The sequence below is a fragment of the Notolabrus celidotus genome, chromosome 18, assembly GCF_009762535.1.
Source record: "Notolabrus celidotus isolate fNotCel1 chromosome 18, fNotCel1.pri, whole genome shotgun sequence".
In the NCBI taxonomy this organism is placed as follows: Eukaryota; Metazoa; Chordata; class Actinopteri; order Labriformes; family Labridae; genus Notolabrus; species Notolabrus celidotus.
Window position 1 is genome coordinate 16328770 of NC_048289.1, and position 13842 is coordinate 16342611.

At 39.3% G+C, this 13842-nt stretch overlaps 2 protein-coding genes across 4 annotated transcripts; both read left to right on the forward strand.

The window, feature by feature from the left end:
• Positions 1-973: 973 nt before the first annotated feature.
• On the forward strand, positions 974-6805 carry LOC117830014 (nucleolar transcription factor 1-like). The gene is made up of 16 exons (XM_034707894.1): positions 974-1305; positions 1397-1572; positions 2676-2762; positions 2876-3031; positions 3113-3177; positions 3270-3318; positions 3503-3540; positions 4575-4716; positions 4863-4904; positions 4984-5043; positions 5236-5285; positions 5390-5579; positions 5668-5715; positions 5809-5880; positions 6171-6221; positions 6304-6805. The coding sequence occupies exons 1-16, from the start codon at positions 1272-1274 to the stop codon at positions 6352-6354; spliced, it is 1311 nt and encodes a 436-aa protein (XP_034563785.1). The 5' UTR covers positions 974-1271; the 3' UTR covers positions 6355-6805.
• A 1359-nt stretch (positions 6806-8164) lies between these two features.
• Positions 8165-12715, forward strand: si:dkeyp-118b1.2 (uncharacterized protein LOC559983 homolog). Of its 3 annotated transcripts, none has more exons than XM_034707940.1 (9): positions 8165-8336; positions 8927-8971; positions 9089-9212; positions 9352-9484; positions 9577-9748; positions 10025-10125; positions 10260-10282; positions 10441-10486; positions 11791-12715. In XM_034707940.1, exons 3-9 carry the CDS (start codon positions 9162-9164, stop codon positions 11868-11870), a joined length of 606 nt encoding a protein of 201 aa, XP_034563831.1. In that variant the 5' UTR covers positions 8165-8336; positions 8927-8971; positions 9089-9161; the 3' UTR covers positions 11871-12715. The 3 variants fall into 3 exon arrangements, with proteins under 3 accessions (XP_034563831.1, XP_034563832.1, XP_034563833.1); XM_034707941.1 differs by lacking the exon at positions 8165-8336 and adding an exon at positions 8366-8530; XM_034707942.1 differs by lacking the exon at positions 8165-8336 and adding an exon at positions 8572-8695.
• Positions 12716-13842: the final 1127 nt, after the last annotated feature.

The following is a 13842-nucleotide window of genomic DNA, read 5'->3' on the forward strand; positions in this document are numbered from 1 at the left end:
AACCGAGTGGGAAGATAGCTGTGGTCACTCACAACGGCAGAAATGTTGGCGAATGGAGATGGGTGCTTTTAGGGAGTTTCAGCAGAGGACATCTCTACCGCAGACAGAGACACGTACAGTGTACAATGTACAGATGATCCAGAAGGTGATTCATTTCTGTGCTATAAATAACACGTTTTAAGATGGAAGCTTGGGGCCAAACATAAATGGACCTTGGGCCGCGATTGGCCCCCGGGCCGTACTTTGGACCATAGACTGTTAATAAAAATGGACAGCGTTGCTCCGCCTCTTCCCGTTGTACAGTTCTGAAGCCAAAAAATCCTGCTCCTGGGCGCAGCCATTGTGCAGCCAGAGCCTGTGAAGCCACTGCAACAAGCTCCGCCCTACAGCGTAACGTCACAAGACGCTGTGTGCCCTTTGAAGTTTCCCTCTACGGAAGCTGTGAATCAAAGGAAACCTGGAAGTAAAACCCTGTTTTTTAAACTCTAATAACTAACGAAAAAGAAACTTTTCAGGAAAAAGAGGCCTTGGACACAAAACAGTCAAATACTAACTACATATCACCACAGCATACGGATGTGAGAAACATTCGTACCATGTGTATTTATTTTTTTAAAGTTTGACTGCTCCCCCATTCAAATGAATGGGGGAGACGGATTTTTTTGACCTATACAGCAGCCAGCCACCAGGGGGCAGACACACTGCTGAAAGCTTCACCACCAGCCAGGGAACTTCTCCCTTGGAGTATACACAAGAATATAAGAATTGATCTAAGGACTTTATTCATCGACCTGAGGAGGGCAGCAATACGCCGTTGTTGCGTCTAGCCTGCCTTACCCAAAGAAGAAGAAGAAGAAGAAGAAGAAGAAGAAGAAGAAGAAGAAGAAGAAGAAGAAGAAGAAGAAGAAGAAGAAGAAGAAGAAGAAGAAGCTCATTGGCTGTTTTCTATGACGCGTTTTCCGTATCAGTTTCTGATTGGTCGGCTTCTCAGCAAAGCTCCGCCTACTTAAAAGTGAAATGTACATGCTGTCTGCTGGAATCAACCTATGATCATAACATATCTGTATTCTGTGAAGGAACAGGAACTATTTTTGATCGGCTGGATGAAGTAACTTAAGTAACTGCAGTCAAGGGCGTTAGATATCTTCTGCTCGTTGTTGTATTGTAACTTTACTGAGCTCGATAGGTTAGCTAACCGGCTAACGTTGCATGGTGCTGCTCAGTGTGCTTACACCAAAAGACTTCCACAGGAAACACCTTTTCTCTGAGACATGAGTGAAAGCATAGATTTGACTTATGAACCTGGTAAGTATAATTACTATCTTTATATTCTCTGAATGAGTGGGATTATGAGCGTGTCCGTCTTAACGTCACATACCATGACTTCTGACTACAGAGTGGACCCAGGAAAACCTCCAGAGGCTCCTTGATTCATTGAGAAACAGCATCCCAGCACATGAGATATTTAGCATATACCACAAAGGACTGAGGACTGTTGACTGGAACAAGGTGGCCTTCACCCCTTTCTCTCCTGTGGCATGCTGCGACAAGTGGACAGAGATTTTGCAGAAGGTGTGTGGTGCCAAGAGACCCTTTTATTCAATTCAATTTTACTTTATTGGCATGAACAAAGACATGTTATTGCCAAAGCACATAGATTCATACACATACATTATATATACATTAATAATCACACACCATATTCATTACATATATATTCATCACATACATATCAACCACATATTACATATATTACATATTCTATACGTATCAATGAACAATTACCAATACAGTGTATCTCAATGTCCTCACCCGATGCGCCACGCTCACAAAACCTCCACCCAAAATCAAACACCATGGGATGGTGCGTCCCTCAGGCTGTGACAGGCAGACACATATTTAGCAGCCAGAGGAGCTGCTGACCCTTCCCCCAGGAGAACTGACAGTTTCTCCTCTGGGGTTAATGTTGGGAAGTTTGGTACCATTTTAGTAATGTCCCTGTAGTGGGAATCTCTTAGTAAAGAGAACTTGCTGCAGTGGAGGAGGAAGTGCATCTCTGTCTCTATGTCCCCTGTAGAGCAGTGAGCACATAGACGCTCCTCTCTGGGCAGCCATGTCTGCCTGTGTCTCCCTGTCTCTACATCTAGCTGGTGGTCACTCAGCCTGTATTTGGTCAGGATACGTCTTTGTTTTGTATCTCTGACACTGTACAGATATTCAGATAATTTTTAAACTTTTATTCTATATTACCTTTTTGGTTATTGATTCATATATGATCCCTTCCTTACTCTGAAAGCACATTTCAGTAGTGAACTTGCAATAAAGATAAAGGAATTTCCTGTTCCTACTTGGGATCAGATATGAACATGCTGTTGGTCTTATGAATCACAACAGTAGCCAAGCTGGGTTTGTTATTTTTGTGGTAAGTGATCCTTAAAGATTATGTTATCTTTCCATGTGTGAAGAAGGGCCTCACACTGCCAACAATGTTACTTGTTCTGTTTAAATGATTGTGACATGAAATTTGAACTACTGAGCTGTTGGCTGTAAGTATCTAAAACTGAAAAAATGCTTAAAACAACAAGTCTAGAATGTATTCAAATGGAAAATAGTTAACTTTTTCATGATATTCTAATTGGTTGAACTACAACTGTATTCTTGTTCCTCATGCGCAGATGCGCAAGATCAAGACCCTTACAGAGCTCATCGATGAAGCTGAAGATGCCCTTTATGATCCTATGGAGAACAACAGGTGTAAAAAGGTACAGGCTTTCCCTAGCATCTACCTGAAGACTCTAATCTAATGTTTTGTTGGTCAAAAGGTTTCTACCACAAACTTCGGATGCTTTTAATTTGAGGGTAATTTTGTCTGCAGATCCCCCCAGTTCACCCAAAGAGACCACCCAAACCGAATGTCATCTTTTATGAGGAGAACTGGACCAAGTATCATGAGAAGAACCCATACATGGACAGCCAGCAGCTGTGTGAGGCCCTAAGCAAGAAGTATCAGAAGCTTTCAGATGAACAGAAGGTACTGTCAGAAACACAGCTGGAAAAAACTACGTCACCCCCTCATGTAGTGTAAATCCTTTAATCCTGTGTTTTTTTTCAGGCTCCATATTTGGAGAAATACATGCTTGGAATTGAAGACTTCTGGAAAAAAATGAATGCATTCAGGTAGTACATGACCATATGTGTGTAGAACTTCTGATATGGCCTCTACTGTCTGTGCAAATTCACCATCGAGACTTTTTTGTTTTGTATTTCAGGAAAAAGGTTAACCCGCCCCCTTCTTCCAGGAGGAAAAGGGTCTCCGCTGTATGTAATGGTCACATTAGATAGCATTGTTATGAACAGCAGTGTACAGTTTACAGTGTTTTTTCATTTTAAATAATACAGTCATAACTTACAAAACTTAATTTTGATTATAATCACATAAAAGTTGTAGCCAGGTTGTAAATCTAAACCAATTAACTTTAAAGCAGTGTTTCTTGCAAAACAGGGGGAAGATGAAGATAGTATGCCTCAAGAGCCCCCTGTGTAAGCCACACACACACACACACACACACTATAATGATAATGATTGTATGGAAAACACAATAGTGTAGACATTACTAGAATCTTCTTTGAAGGCTTGAGATAGCATAAAAAATAGATTGCATGGCTTAAATACAAAAATACAGAATAATAATAATGATAACTGATATTTATATAGCACCTTTCAATAAACCCAAGGTCACTTCACAGGGTCAGGTAGGGGGTCTGGGGGGTAGGTGGGGATAACTAATGAGGAAAGGCCTTGAGGAAAATGTGTGTTTTGATTGCTTTCTTAAAACTGTCCAGAATCACACAGAATCAGAATAAAAAAGGTTTGAGCAGAGTGATTTGTGATGAGAGTGAACACTTTTGGGCATATGGCATATCGTCATCATCCACCAGGGGGCGCCACTGTTCTAAGAGAAACATGCTGCTTATTTCCTGTTAGTGCTGAGATATTAAAAAGCCACTTAGTAGGAGCACAGAAGTCTGGAGGATTCCCTTATTAAAGATACAGAATACAAAGCTTCATTGTCATTATACTGCTGTTCAAGGACAACACAAAAATCTCAATGACACTTATGATTAGTATCAGAGGTTTTAGAATCATTTAGAAAATAATATTCTTCAAACACTGGAAACAAGTCAGTAAACATTAAAGACATTGAATGAAAGGTGCAATTCAGCATTAGACAGCAGCAATACTTGTATGTAAATTATTCTATTGCACAGGTTGTTTTCTTTTATTAGTAAGGTTGTTAGTATAAGATGGGCTATCAGGTTCTGTACCTTGTCTCTGCATCCTGACTCATTGTCGTTGGAGATCAGGTTGATGGCTGTCATGTCATCTGAATACTTTATCACAGTGTTTTGTTGAACAGACAGCCAGGCAGTCATGGGTGAAGAAGGCATAAAGGCTAGGGCTGAACATGCAGTGTTCAGGATAAGGGTGAAAGATATGAGAGGGTTACATTTTTCTTATTTTAATCACATTCTTATTGCACTTTTAACGTGTGTGTGTGTGCTTTTATCTTTAGCGATGTCTACAGTCTGTTCTGCACAGAGCAAAGAAGACTCATGCCAGCTGACCATGGAAAAAACCAAGAGCAAATGTGGTCCCAAAAGTGGCGAGCTTTGACTGAAGAGCAGAGAGAAGAGTACAGGGACAGCCACCGTGAGGTATGAACACACACACACACACATTTGGTTTGTTTCATGTTGTCAATTCTACATGAATGACTTCTTCATTTACTTCTGACCCACTCAGTCATGCTCTGCTTACAACGTGTTTGATCATAATGAGAATCTTTGCATTTTTCTTTCAGTTGAGGAAGGAGTACTTAGTCAAGTTGAATGAATATCTAGTGGTGAGTTGCTCACAAGACTAGAGTTGCAGTATTGAGTCAGTGACAGAATTTGTGTTACAGTGGTGCTTATGTTCCGCAGAGTTCGAATGACAAGGAGCGGAAGCGGGTCGTCGGTAAACGGGGCACGAAAAGACCGAAGGTGAGAAGTAGCAGTGTTGGATTTAACTTTTTTTTATGACTGACTTATTGTTCTGTCTCCTACTTTTCCATATCACTAAGCTTCATGTCAATACCACTGAATTTCCTGTGTCAGATTGGTTGTTACTATTCAGCAGGAAAGAAGCACAGGATTGATTTTGTCATTAAAAAGATTGGCATCATTACTTTTCAGCTGACTGGAACAATGAACAGATTTCAAGACGAGCCGAAGATACCACCTCGGTGAGCATCAACTATTGTGCCTTTTATGAGACTTAAAAATCATCCAAACATATCCAGTCCTTGTTTGCCTTGCATACTTGAGATCAGATCTTCTTTCCTTGTAGAACTGGTTATGTCACTTTCTTCGAAGAGCAGATGGAACTTCTTAAAGAGGAATTCCCAAACTCAAGTGAGCACTCAGGAGAGGTCGGCAAAATGTGGCGGGACCTCTCCATCACAGAGAAGAAATCCTACGAACAAAGAGTGCAACAAAATATGACAAAATATTCAAAAGAGCTGCAGAAGTGGTTTGGGGTAATTTTAAGCTCACCTGATCTTTATGTATTTTTTTGTACTTAAAATGACAGTTCACTTCAAAGTTGTCACCTTTTCCATTCCACAGAATTTGACGTCAGCCGAGCAGAAAGTCTTTCTGAGCGGCAACCCCAACGTAAGGGCTTACTGAAAACTCGAACACCTATTTTTTTAATGTTTTCTCTTCTTTTAGTGTTTTCCAAGATTTATAATATACTTACCTTTGCAGAAAAAACAATACCTTGATGCTGAATTACCAGAAGTCCACGACAGAGATAATCACCCTAAGCACAGAACGTTGGTGAGTTGACATATTCAAACAAAGCACATGAGGTTGGGCATTCTTTTCCTAAGTACAGTTACCAGTCCCTTTGATGATACAAGCTGCTCAATTAACTATTTTAAGTTCTTTAGATTTCTGCAAGTGGTTATACAGTTGATTTAAATGGAGCAACAACAGTCAGTAGTTGTAGTCATGGGGGATATTAATAATAGTACATAATGGTTCTTATAATTTAAAATAAATATCCTATGTGTTGCGCTTGCGATTAATATAATCTCCCTTTTGGACTGTACTTTTTTGTCCCACAGGATTCAGAGGACATTGAAAGCAGTAGCAGTGGTGAAGTGGTCTATTCAGAGGTTAGGATGCTAAAATGCTTATTTTTTCACATTTTATTTAACACTCTGGTTTTACAAATAAATACAACCTTCTGATCCACAGGGTGAGGAACTGGAGGGAGATGGAGAAGGTGACATGTTTGAGATGTTTTAAGATGCTGGTGAGTTGGACAGCGGAGGCGACTCACACACATGAACCCCAGAGCTGGATTCTGGATTGTAGGAGATGGACAATCGCTACAATAGCAGATTTAAAATGTCACATTTGATGACCGTCTTGTGACAATGAAGAAGTTGTCATCAGTACTCCCTTGCAAAGTGCCCCAACCAAAACTGGAATGCTCACCAAACCAAGATTCCAAGAGACCACAAAGGCTCCAGGTTACTGTTTGTGTGGGAATATACACTGGTAAAGCCTTTGGGATCATGGATTATATTTATATACCAAAATAACTGAAAGACTGAGAAAAAAAATGATCTTGTTTTTGCTAACCGGATTTATTTTGATGGAGAATGAGCACCTCTTATCAAGCATATTTATTGTACTTTTTTTTTGTTTGAGAAGATGACTGATCTCTTAATAAATGTGTTCTGTAAAAGTGTGATTAATCCTGGAGTGCCCTATACTAACTATTTTGCTAAATAAGTTAACATCAGAGTGGGTATAAACTTATGCATTTAACACTTTGAATTGTTTTCCTTTTATCATCTCCATACTACTCCCTTTGATATCCTCAGGATTGCAAATGACACAACAAAACATCAGAGAAACAAATTCATTTTAGGGTATGAACGGGAGTTATTGTCTGATCTTTTATGCACTGATGAGAGGAAAGTTATATAACTCTTAATCTGAATTTTTCTTATATCATAATATTAGGTTGTAACAATATAATCAATGTCACTATCATACTTTTCTCTTGGATTGAAACATAGAACTTCTGAAAGCAAACTCCATGTTTTCTAATTGGTCATATATTGTTCATGTTTGAGCTCGAAATAATTCTTGGTTGATTGAACAACATGATGTGGGACTGTTCAGCCAATCGGCCATGTCTTCAGCCTGTGTTAGAGGTTGTTGAAATGAAGAATGATACCTATCGTTTGAAATGTTCTCCCTGTTTCCCACTCTGCCCAAACATTCAAACATTCACAGTCCAACCTGAGAAAGTGTGTTGAGCTGTAACATTTGTTTCATTCCAGATGAGCATTTCAAACTAAGTTGTCTGTGCTTGGAGTGACTTAGTTGCTGTTTTTATTACATGGTATAGTTTTAGTGATTTCAAGTAATGGTTTCTAAATAAACATGATGTAACAGAATGTACACCTATGTATTCTTGACCGCACTCATGTATTGTGAAAATACAACATTTTGATATTTTTTAAAGAAGTACATTGAATACTTAAAACTGCTGTGAGGAACTTTTAATTTATATTGATGTTGGCGCCCCTTGTGGACAAAGTGATCCCTCTTATTTCTTGTCCGATGGATGCAAAAGTAGTGTCTTCAGACAAAAACCTCATCCTGTTGTCTTTAAACAGTCAGATTTGTCATGCAACCTGATTATTTTTCATGAAAAAGTCAAATAAAGGCTGAGTTTAAAGCGAGATGTCAATCATCTGGTCTGACACCTACCCCCTCAGAGCGGTTTCAGACAATACAAATGACTAGAGAGAAGGTATCCGTGTTGTTGATGGTCTTGTTTGCTTATGAAGGTCATAAAGAGGCGTCATTATTGATTTCAGTCTGTTTCTCAGCTGGTTAAAATCTCCTCATAGTGCCTTTAAGTATTTTTAAAAGCAAGTACTCCAGTACTTTAACTCAAGTAATAATCTGACAGTAACTTTCACTTGTATTGGAGTTATATTTGACCTGGAGTATCTATACTTTGACTTAAGTAATGCAGCTGTGTACTTTCTCCACCACTGGTTGCAGTTTATAAAGACTGCTGCCATCCCAACTCCAGTTTGCACGGGATGACCGTCACTCACATATGCTGGTCTGGATCAGGTCTGGATTAGCGAGGAAAGCCCCGGCAGTGCTGCTGCAAAGGAAGCGCTCGTTGGAAACTCGTGCGGCGATCGATTGTTACTGTCTGATCTCTGTGATGTAAAGATGGATGCCTGCCGAAATAGGTAAATAAACACAATTAGCTCATTTCCTTGGCAGTGATTGCGGTTTTCATCGGGGATAGACTTCATATTCCGTCAGGAGGGTGTTGTATTCATTTCTTACACGGTGTTTGATCGGGGAGCAGAGGGACGAAAAGCCGCAGTGCAGCAGCGGTGTTGGGTTCGGGTGGACAAGCCTCGGCTGGAGGAGTCAAATTGTAATTTCTTTTACAACAAAAACCGTCCAGTCACTTACAAATGCTTAACACAGTTTCTGTGTACTTACACCGACTTTAAACGTGTTACACGGTTAGCTGCTAGCTGTAGCATCTGTTGACCTGGAGGCTTTGAGAGGAGGATACCGCCTCTCTTGATACCTCTTGGTATGAGCAATTCTCTCAGCAGCCCTTTCATAGCACCGCTCTTTGTTTTCTTCACCGTGGCTTGGCCTAAGCTACTTTCACAAGACATTCATGCTCGAACCACAAGTGTGGTGTGGTGTTTGAAAAATTGAGCTATAACGTCATGTTTGGCTTCGTTTGAGTGTCGTTCAGTGAGATGTTGTTGCATTGCTACACCAAAGCTCATGTTATTCTATTTTCTGTTATTCGCAGGTTATAAACGTGGGAAGGACCTCCCTGGCAGCTCACCGTGCAGTTGTAAGTATCTGCATGATGTTAAAGACGTCATATGTCGTCCCTTAAGTAGTTTAGACCTGTATATTAAAGACCACTTGAATCCACTTTGTTGCTAACGGTGTTTCCTTTCTGCTGCAGCCCTGTTTTGGTCTATGCTTGCTGCGCTACAGCATGACCACAGCAGTGTCGGCTCATCTGGTAGTTCTGGCAAATGAAAATGGAGGAGGTTTCAATGTCCAGCCTGGACAACAGCAAGCTGGAGGTAAACAGAGCAAGGCCACACAGTATAATAGTTTAGGTAGCTTTGTGAATGCACTTCACATCCGCAGGATACACTGTAACATACACTGGTCTGATGTGTATGTGTATGTGGGTGTGTTTCCCTGTACCTTCCCTGGCAGGGCCTAGCTCAGGACATCCTGTCTGACCTGGTGGAGGATGCATGCCTGGGTCTTTGCTTCGAGGTCCACCGGGCCGTCAAGCAGGGCTATTTCTTCCTGGATGACACGGACCAAGAAAGCATGAGGGACTTTGGTGAGCACAAAGACATTGTAGTTGACCAAAGATGACAAGAGGTTTGTGTAATCCCAGCTCATCATAACTTGCTTTTAATTTAAATTTTACAGAAATTGTGGACCAGCCAGGACTGGATGTGTTTGGCCAGGTGTACAACCAATGGAAAAACAAGGAGTGTGTATGTCCCAACTGCAGCCGAAGCATTGCTGCGTCACGCTTTGCCCCACACCTGGAGAAATGTCTGGGCATGGGACGCAACAGCAGCCGCATAGCCAACCGCAGGTATGGAAGTAGAATTGCAAACACTGTTTAGTTATTAAGCTCTCACCAAACACCTCTTTCTTTGTGGTGTAAGCTTATCAAAATGAAATCCCTGAATATATGTAATCACTCATCTGAACTACAGGATAGATTAATCTCCTTTCTCAAAGATGTAGCAAAGTAGAGTGATAGACAACAGTTGCAGGTCAGAATGTATTTGTTTTATAATTTCACTGTTGTTTGTGATGAGTAATGTGAGTCATTGAGTGTCGTGCTTAATATTTCCCTCTTTTACAGAATAGTCACTGGAAACAACACCAACAACAAGTCAGAAAGTGACCAAGAGGATAACGACGACGTCAATGACAATGACTGGTCCTATGGGGCAGAAAAGAAAGGTGACGTGACCGCTTTTTATTATTTATTTTTCAGTGGTAATGAATATTCATTGCCAATATAATCGTAAGTTAGACATAAATGACATGACACTCATTTTTATTTTGTAAATGTGGATGTTTTTTTTATTTTACAGCCAAGAAAAGGAAATCGGATAAGGTATTTATATTTTCCTATAATGATTGATTGATTGATACATCATCTTCGGCAGCATTAAACTGTTAAATCATCTCACCTTAATACATAATAGGTGATAGGAACACATGAAGAATATAACTCATCATCCCTGACAGACTATTTTCTCATTCTCATCACAGAATCCAAACTCACCAAGAAGATCCAAATCGTTTAAACATAAGAACAGTAAGTGGAAATATCTGCCTAATAATGGCTTGTCTGGAGTTTGTACTTTGTTTGGGTATTTTCTTTCAAAATCACGCACAAACCTCACCCTGTTGATTTCAGCTCAACCATTTGTGGGAATATGTTTAATTCCAGCAAATCAGAAACACATGTTAAGTCATGTAGTAATCCTATTTTGTGTTTCATTTCAATTCCTTTAATTAATTTCCAAAGAAGCACAAACACCCAATACATAAGAAACACTACAGCATTGCGTTGTAACATTGAAATATTAAAGGGTATATAGAGAATTTTAGGTACAGCCTTCTTGGGTATTTAATGATCCCAAACTGCTGTGAAGTTCAGATGACATTTTTAAGAGTCTAATTTGAAACAGTCACAGTGAAATTGATCGAAGAGTTTGCTGCTGCTTATTTATGTCAGGGTTTGGTTGGTGATAACTGCAACATCAAGTGTTGAAACTGCTTTCATTACTATTTGTACACTTAGTATATAATATGTTTTTTACAACTACTTACTGCTCCTGTATGGACTTCTTCGTTGGTTATGAATCAGACTAAAATTAATAGTGAGGCCTCTATATGACCTACAAGTGCAAACAAGACCATCAGTGACCAGATTGATTTTGTGCCACAAACCAAATATCATGTGAAGGTCTAATAGGTTACATTTTACAAATATTCAGTATATCTAATTGGCTTTTTTTAATACATATTTACTTGATTTATATAAGTTAGAATATGAGGAAGGACATTATCTTAACTTTAATGGCGTTGTTTACAAACAAAATTGGATGACATGAAAAAAGACTGAGACTTTACACATTCAGACTTAAACATGATGTGTGATCTGTATTTATTTCATGAGTCAAGTCAGATAGATATCTATCAAGAAAGGTGATTGTTTATCAATGAAAACAACATCCCCCATGATCCCACACAACTTCATGATATCATCAAACTACGTCTTTAGTTATTGCTTTGATTGAGTGACTCCTCAACAAAAATACAAACTGTTCATTTAAAACTGGATCCTTTTTTTTCTTAGATATTTTAATACACTGAAACCAATGTTGCTTCGAGCAGCATTCTGGTTTAAATAATTGATTGTAATGTGTCGCCCATCTGCCTTTCTTTGCTATCAGTCAGCACCTAAATGAAGGTTCAGGGTTCACTCCTGTATTGAGCACCTGTCTCCTCTGATGCACCTTCCATTTGTCAGAGAATTTATGAAATCTTGTGAAAACGTACTTTACTGTAAATGTGTTTTGACACCCAGCCTCTTCCTTTGGTTTATTCCCATAGGCATGATGGGTCCTCGACGTCGCATGGACAACCAGGAGAGCCCTCGCATGCTGATGAAAGACGAGGCATTCCCTCAATAGTACACTCAGCCACAAAACACATTCTCTACCCATCGTGTGTCCACGCAAACACACAGACACAAACACAAGGGAAGACCAATAACACTTCTCTCATGGTTCTTTATGTTGTGAAATCAATGGACGTCAATGTTAACGGTGACATTTTTGGCGTTTGCTGCTCTGCATAAGCAGTCTAGACCTCCCACTGTATACTTGACAAATTTTTTTTTCTTCCACAAAATCATCGTAACTACATTTTTTAGTTTATTTTGATTGAGATTTTTTTTTGCTGGAGTCCAATGAATAATGAATATCACCATTTATGACACTGCACAGAGGTAGATTCAGGTGTAATTCATTCAGGGGCTGAGCAGAGGCTGCTGTCTGAAGAGTGAAAGCGTGCATATACAGTATGTTGTTTCTTTAAAGTACTGAAAGGATTAGTCGGTAGGTGTGCTTTAATTTCTCACCTTTTGAAAAAAAATAACGTCAAAGACAATCATTACTAATGGTTCGTCTTTGGTTTTACTTTCAACATCAGGCTTACAGTTCCACAGAGTGAGAGAGAGTCAGCTCTCCCCATCATTCACTTGATTTAAAAAAAACGTTCAGTAAATGAACCTCTGACTCTACATGCAGGTATTTTCTGCAGAAAGCAGGTTTGTTTTGTTTCATTACTTTTGGTGAATAGATCAGCTTGTTTTCTAGCGTTCAAAAATGTCTTTGTATCATGTGTTTACATTGTAAAGGGTTACATATATCCTTGGTGTGAAGTGATAGTGTAAATATTCCAATAGTTGAATTGCTGCTATCATGGCTCGGTTTGTTTCATCTGTCTAGCATAATAAATGATTTGTTACCTGTCATTATGTTTTGTCTTATCTTTATCACACAATGAGAAGGGGTTAGATGGGAGAGTGAAAACAAACTCAGCAACTCCATTCAAGCTTATTCAGACAAGAAGACAAGATGACCTACAGGGGAGGCTGTTGATCAAATAAAGGTCTACATACTTGATCCCGCCTTATTTTAAATGAATATTTTTATTGAACATTAAATGTTGCTTTCTCACAGTTTTGTCAGTGTGACAGTGCTGTAGGTCATAATCCTTGGAAAGTGAATAATGGAACATTTACAAACTTTACTGAGTTGGAGAAGTTCAACAAACTGAAGATGTGTTCCTACTACTGAAAACTTTATGGGGAGGCAGTTGTGCTGCCTTCAGGTGCTCCTTTTAAACTCTGACTTTTGAGCTCTGGCACTGCTGCATATTCAATAACTCAAATGAATGAAGCACGATTATGGGGTTTTTGGGCATATATGAATTTCAGACTTATTCCTACCCAAGTTAAATTAAGTGAGAATTGTTGTACTTCCTGCTTCACCAAATGTACCTCACTGCTGTTATTTAAAGGTATCTTACATGCTATTAAAACAAAATATGATCAACAAGCAACATAAACAACATGCCTGATTATAGATACAGGTAAAGCAGCTAAATCAACAGCAGTAATGATAGTATTATATTAAGTTACATTGTGTAGCTAGGACAAAGGGAGACTTGCACATCAGTAATTTGCTGCTTACACAGTGATGCATCTGAATAAACACCCTTATTATTAGTATCTGTGACTTAATATAGTTCAGTACATATCGTTTTTTCCTTGCACTAGTGTATTCTGAAATTTCTGCATTATTGTTATTTAATTAAGTATAAGAGCTAATTACTTCTTCAACAAGTGGGTGTAACCACAAAACCCACTGAGGTCATTTTTCATAAGGGGGCATCTTTGCCCTCACCAGCCAGTGTTCAAATGTATTGCACCACAGCATGGTTATTGTGTTGATTGGAATGTAATTGCACATTTCCATACTTCTAATTTGGTAGAGAGAGAGAGAGAGAGAGAGATAGGGAGAGTGTGTGTGTGTGTGTGTGTGTGTGTGTGTGTGTGTGTGTGTGTGTGTGTGTGTGTGTGTGTGTGTGTGTATGCAT

Coding starts and splice junctions, on each gene's coding strand:
- LOC117830014 (XM_034707894.1), top strand. CDS start 1,272: ATGAGTGAAAGCATAGATTTGACTTATGAACCTG. Junction 5,580..5,667: donor AGCTGCAGAAGTGGTTTGGG/GTAATTTTAAGC, acceptor TCCATTCCACAG/AATTTGACGTCAGCCGAGCA. Junction 6,222..6,303: donor GTGAAGTGGTCTATTCAGAG/GTTAGGATGCTA, acceptor TCTGATCCACAG/GGTGAGGAACTGGAGGGAGA.
- si:dkeyp-118b1.2 (XM_034707940.1), top strand. CDS start 9,162: ATGAAAATGGAGGAGGTTTCAATGTCCAGCCTGGACAACAGCAAGCTG. Junction 10,126..10,259: donor CTATGGGGCAGAAAAGAAAG/GTGACGTGACCG, acceptor TTTATTTTACAG/CCAAGAAAAGGAAATCGGAT. Junction 10,487..11,790: donor ATCGTTTAAACATAAGAACA/GTAAGTGGAAAT, acceptor TTATTCCCATAG/GCATGATGGGTCCTCGACGT.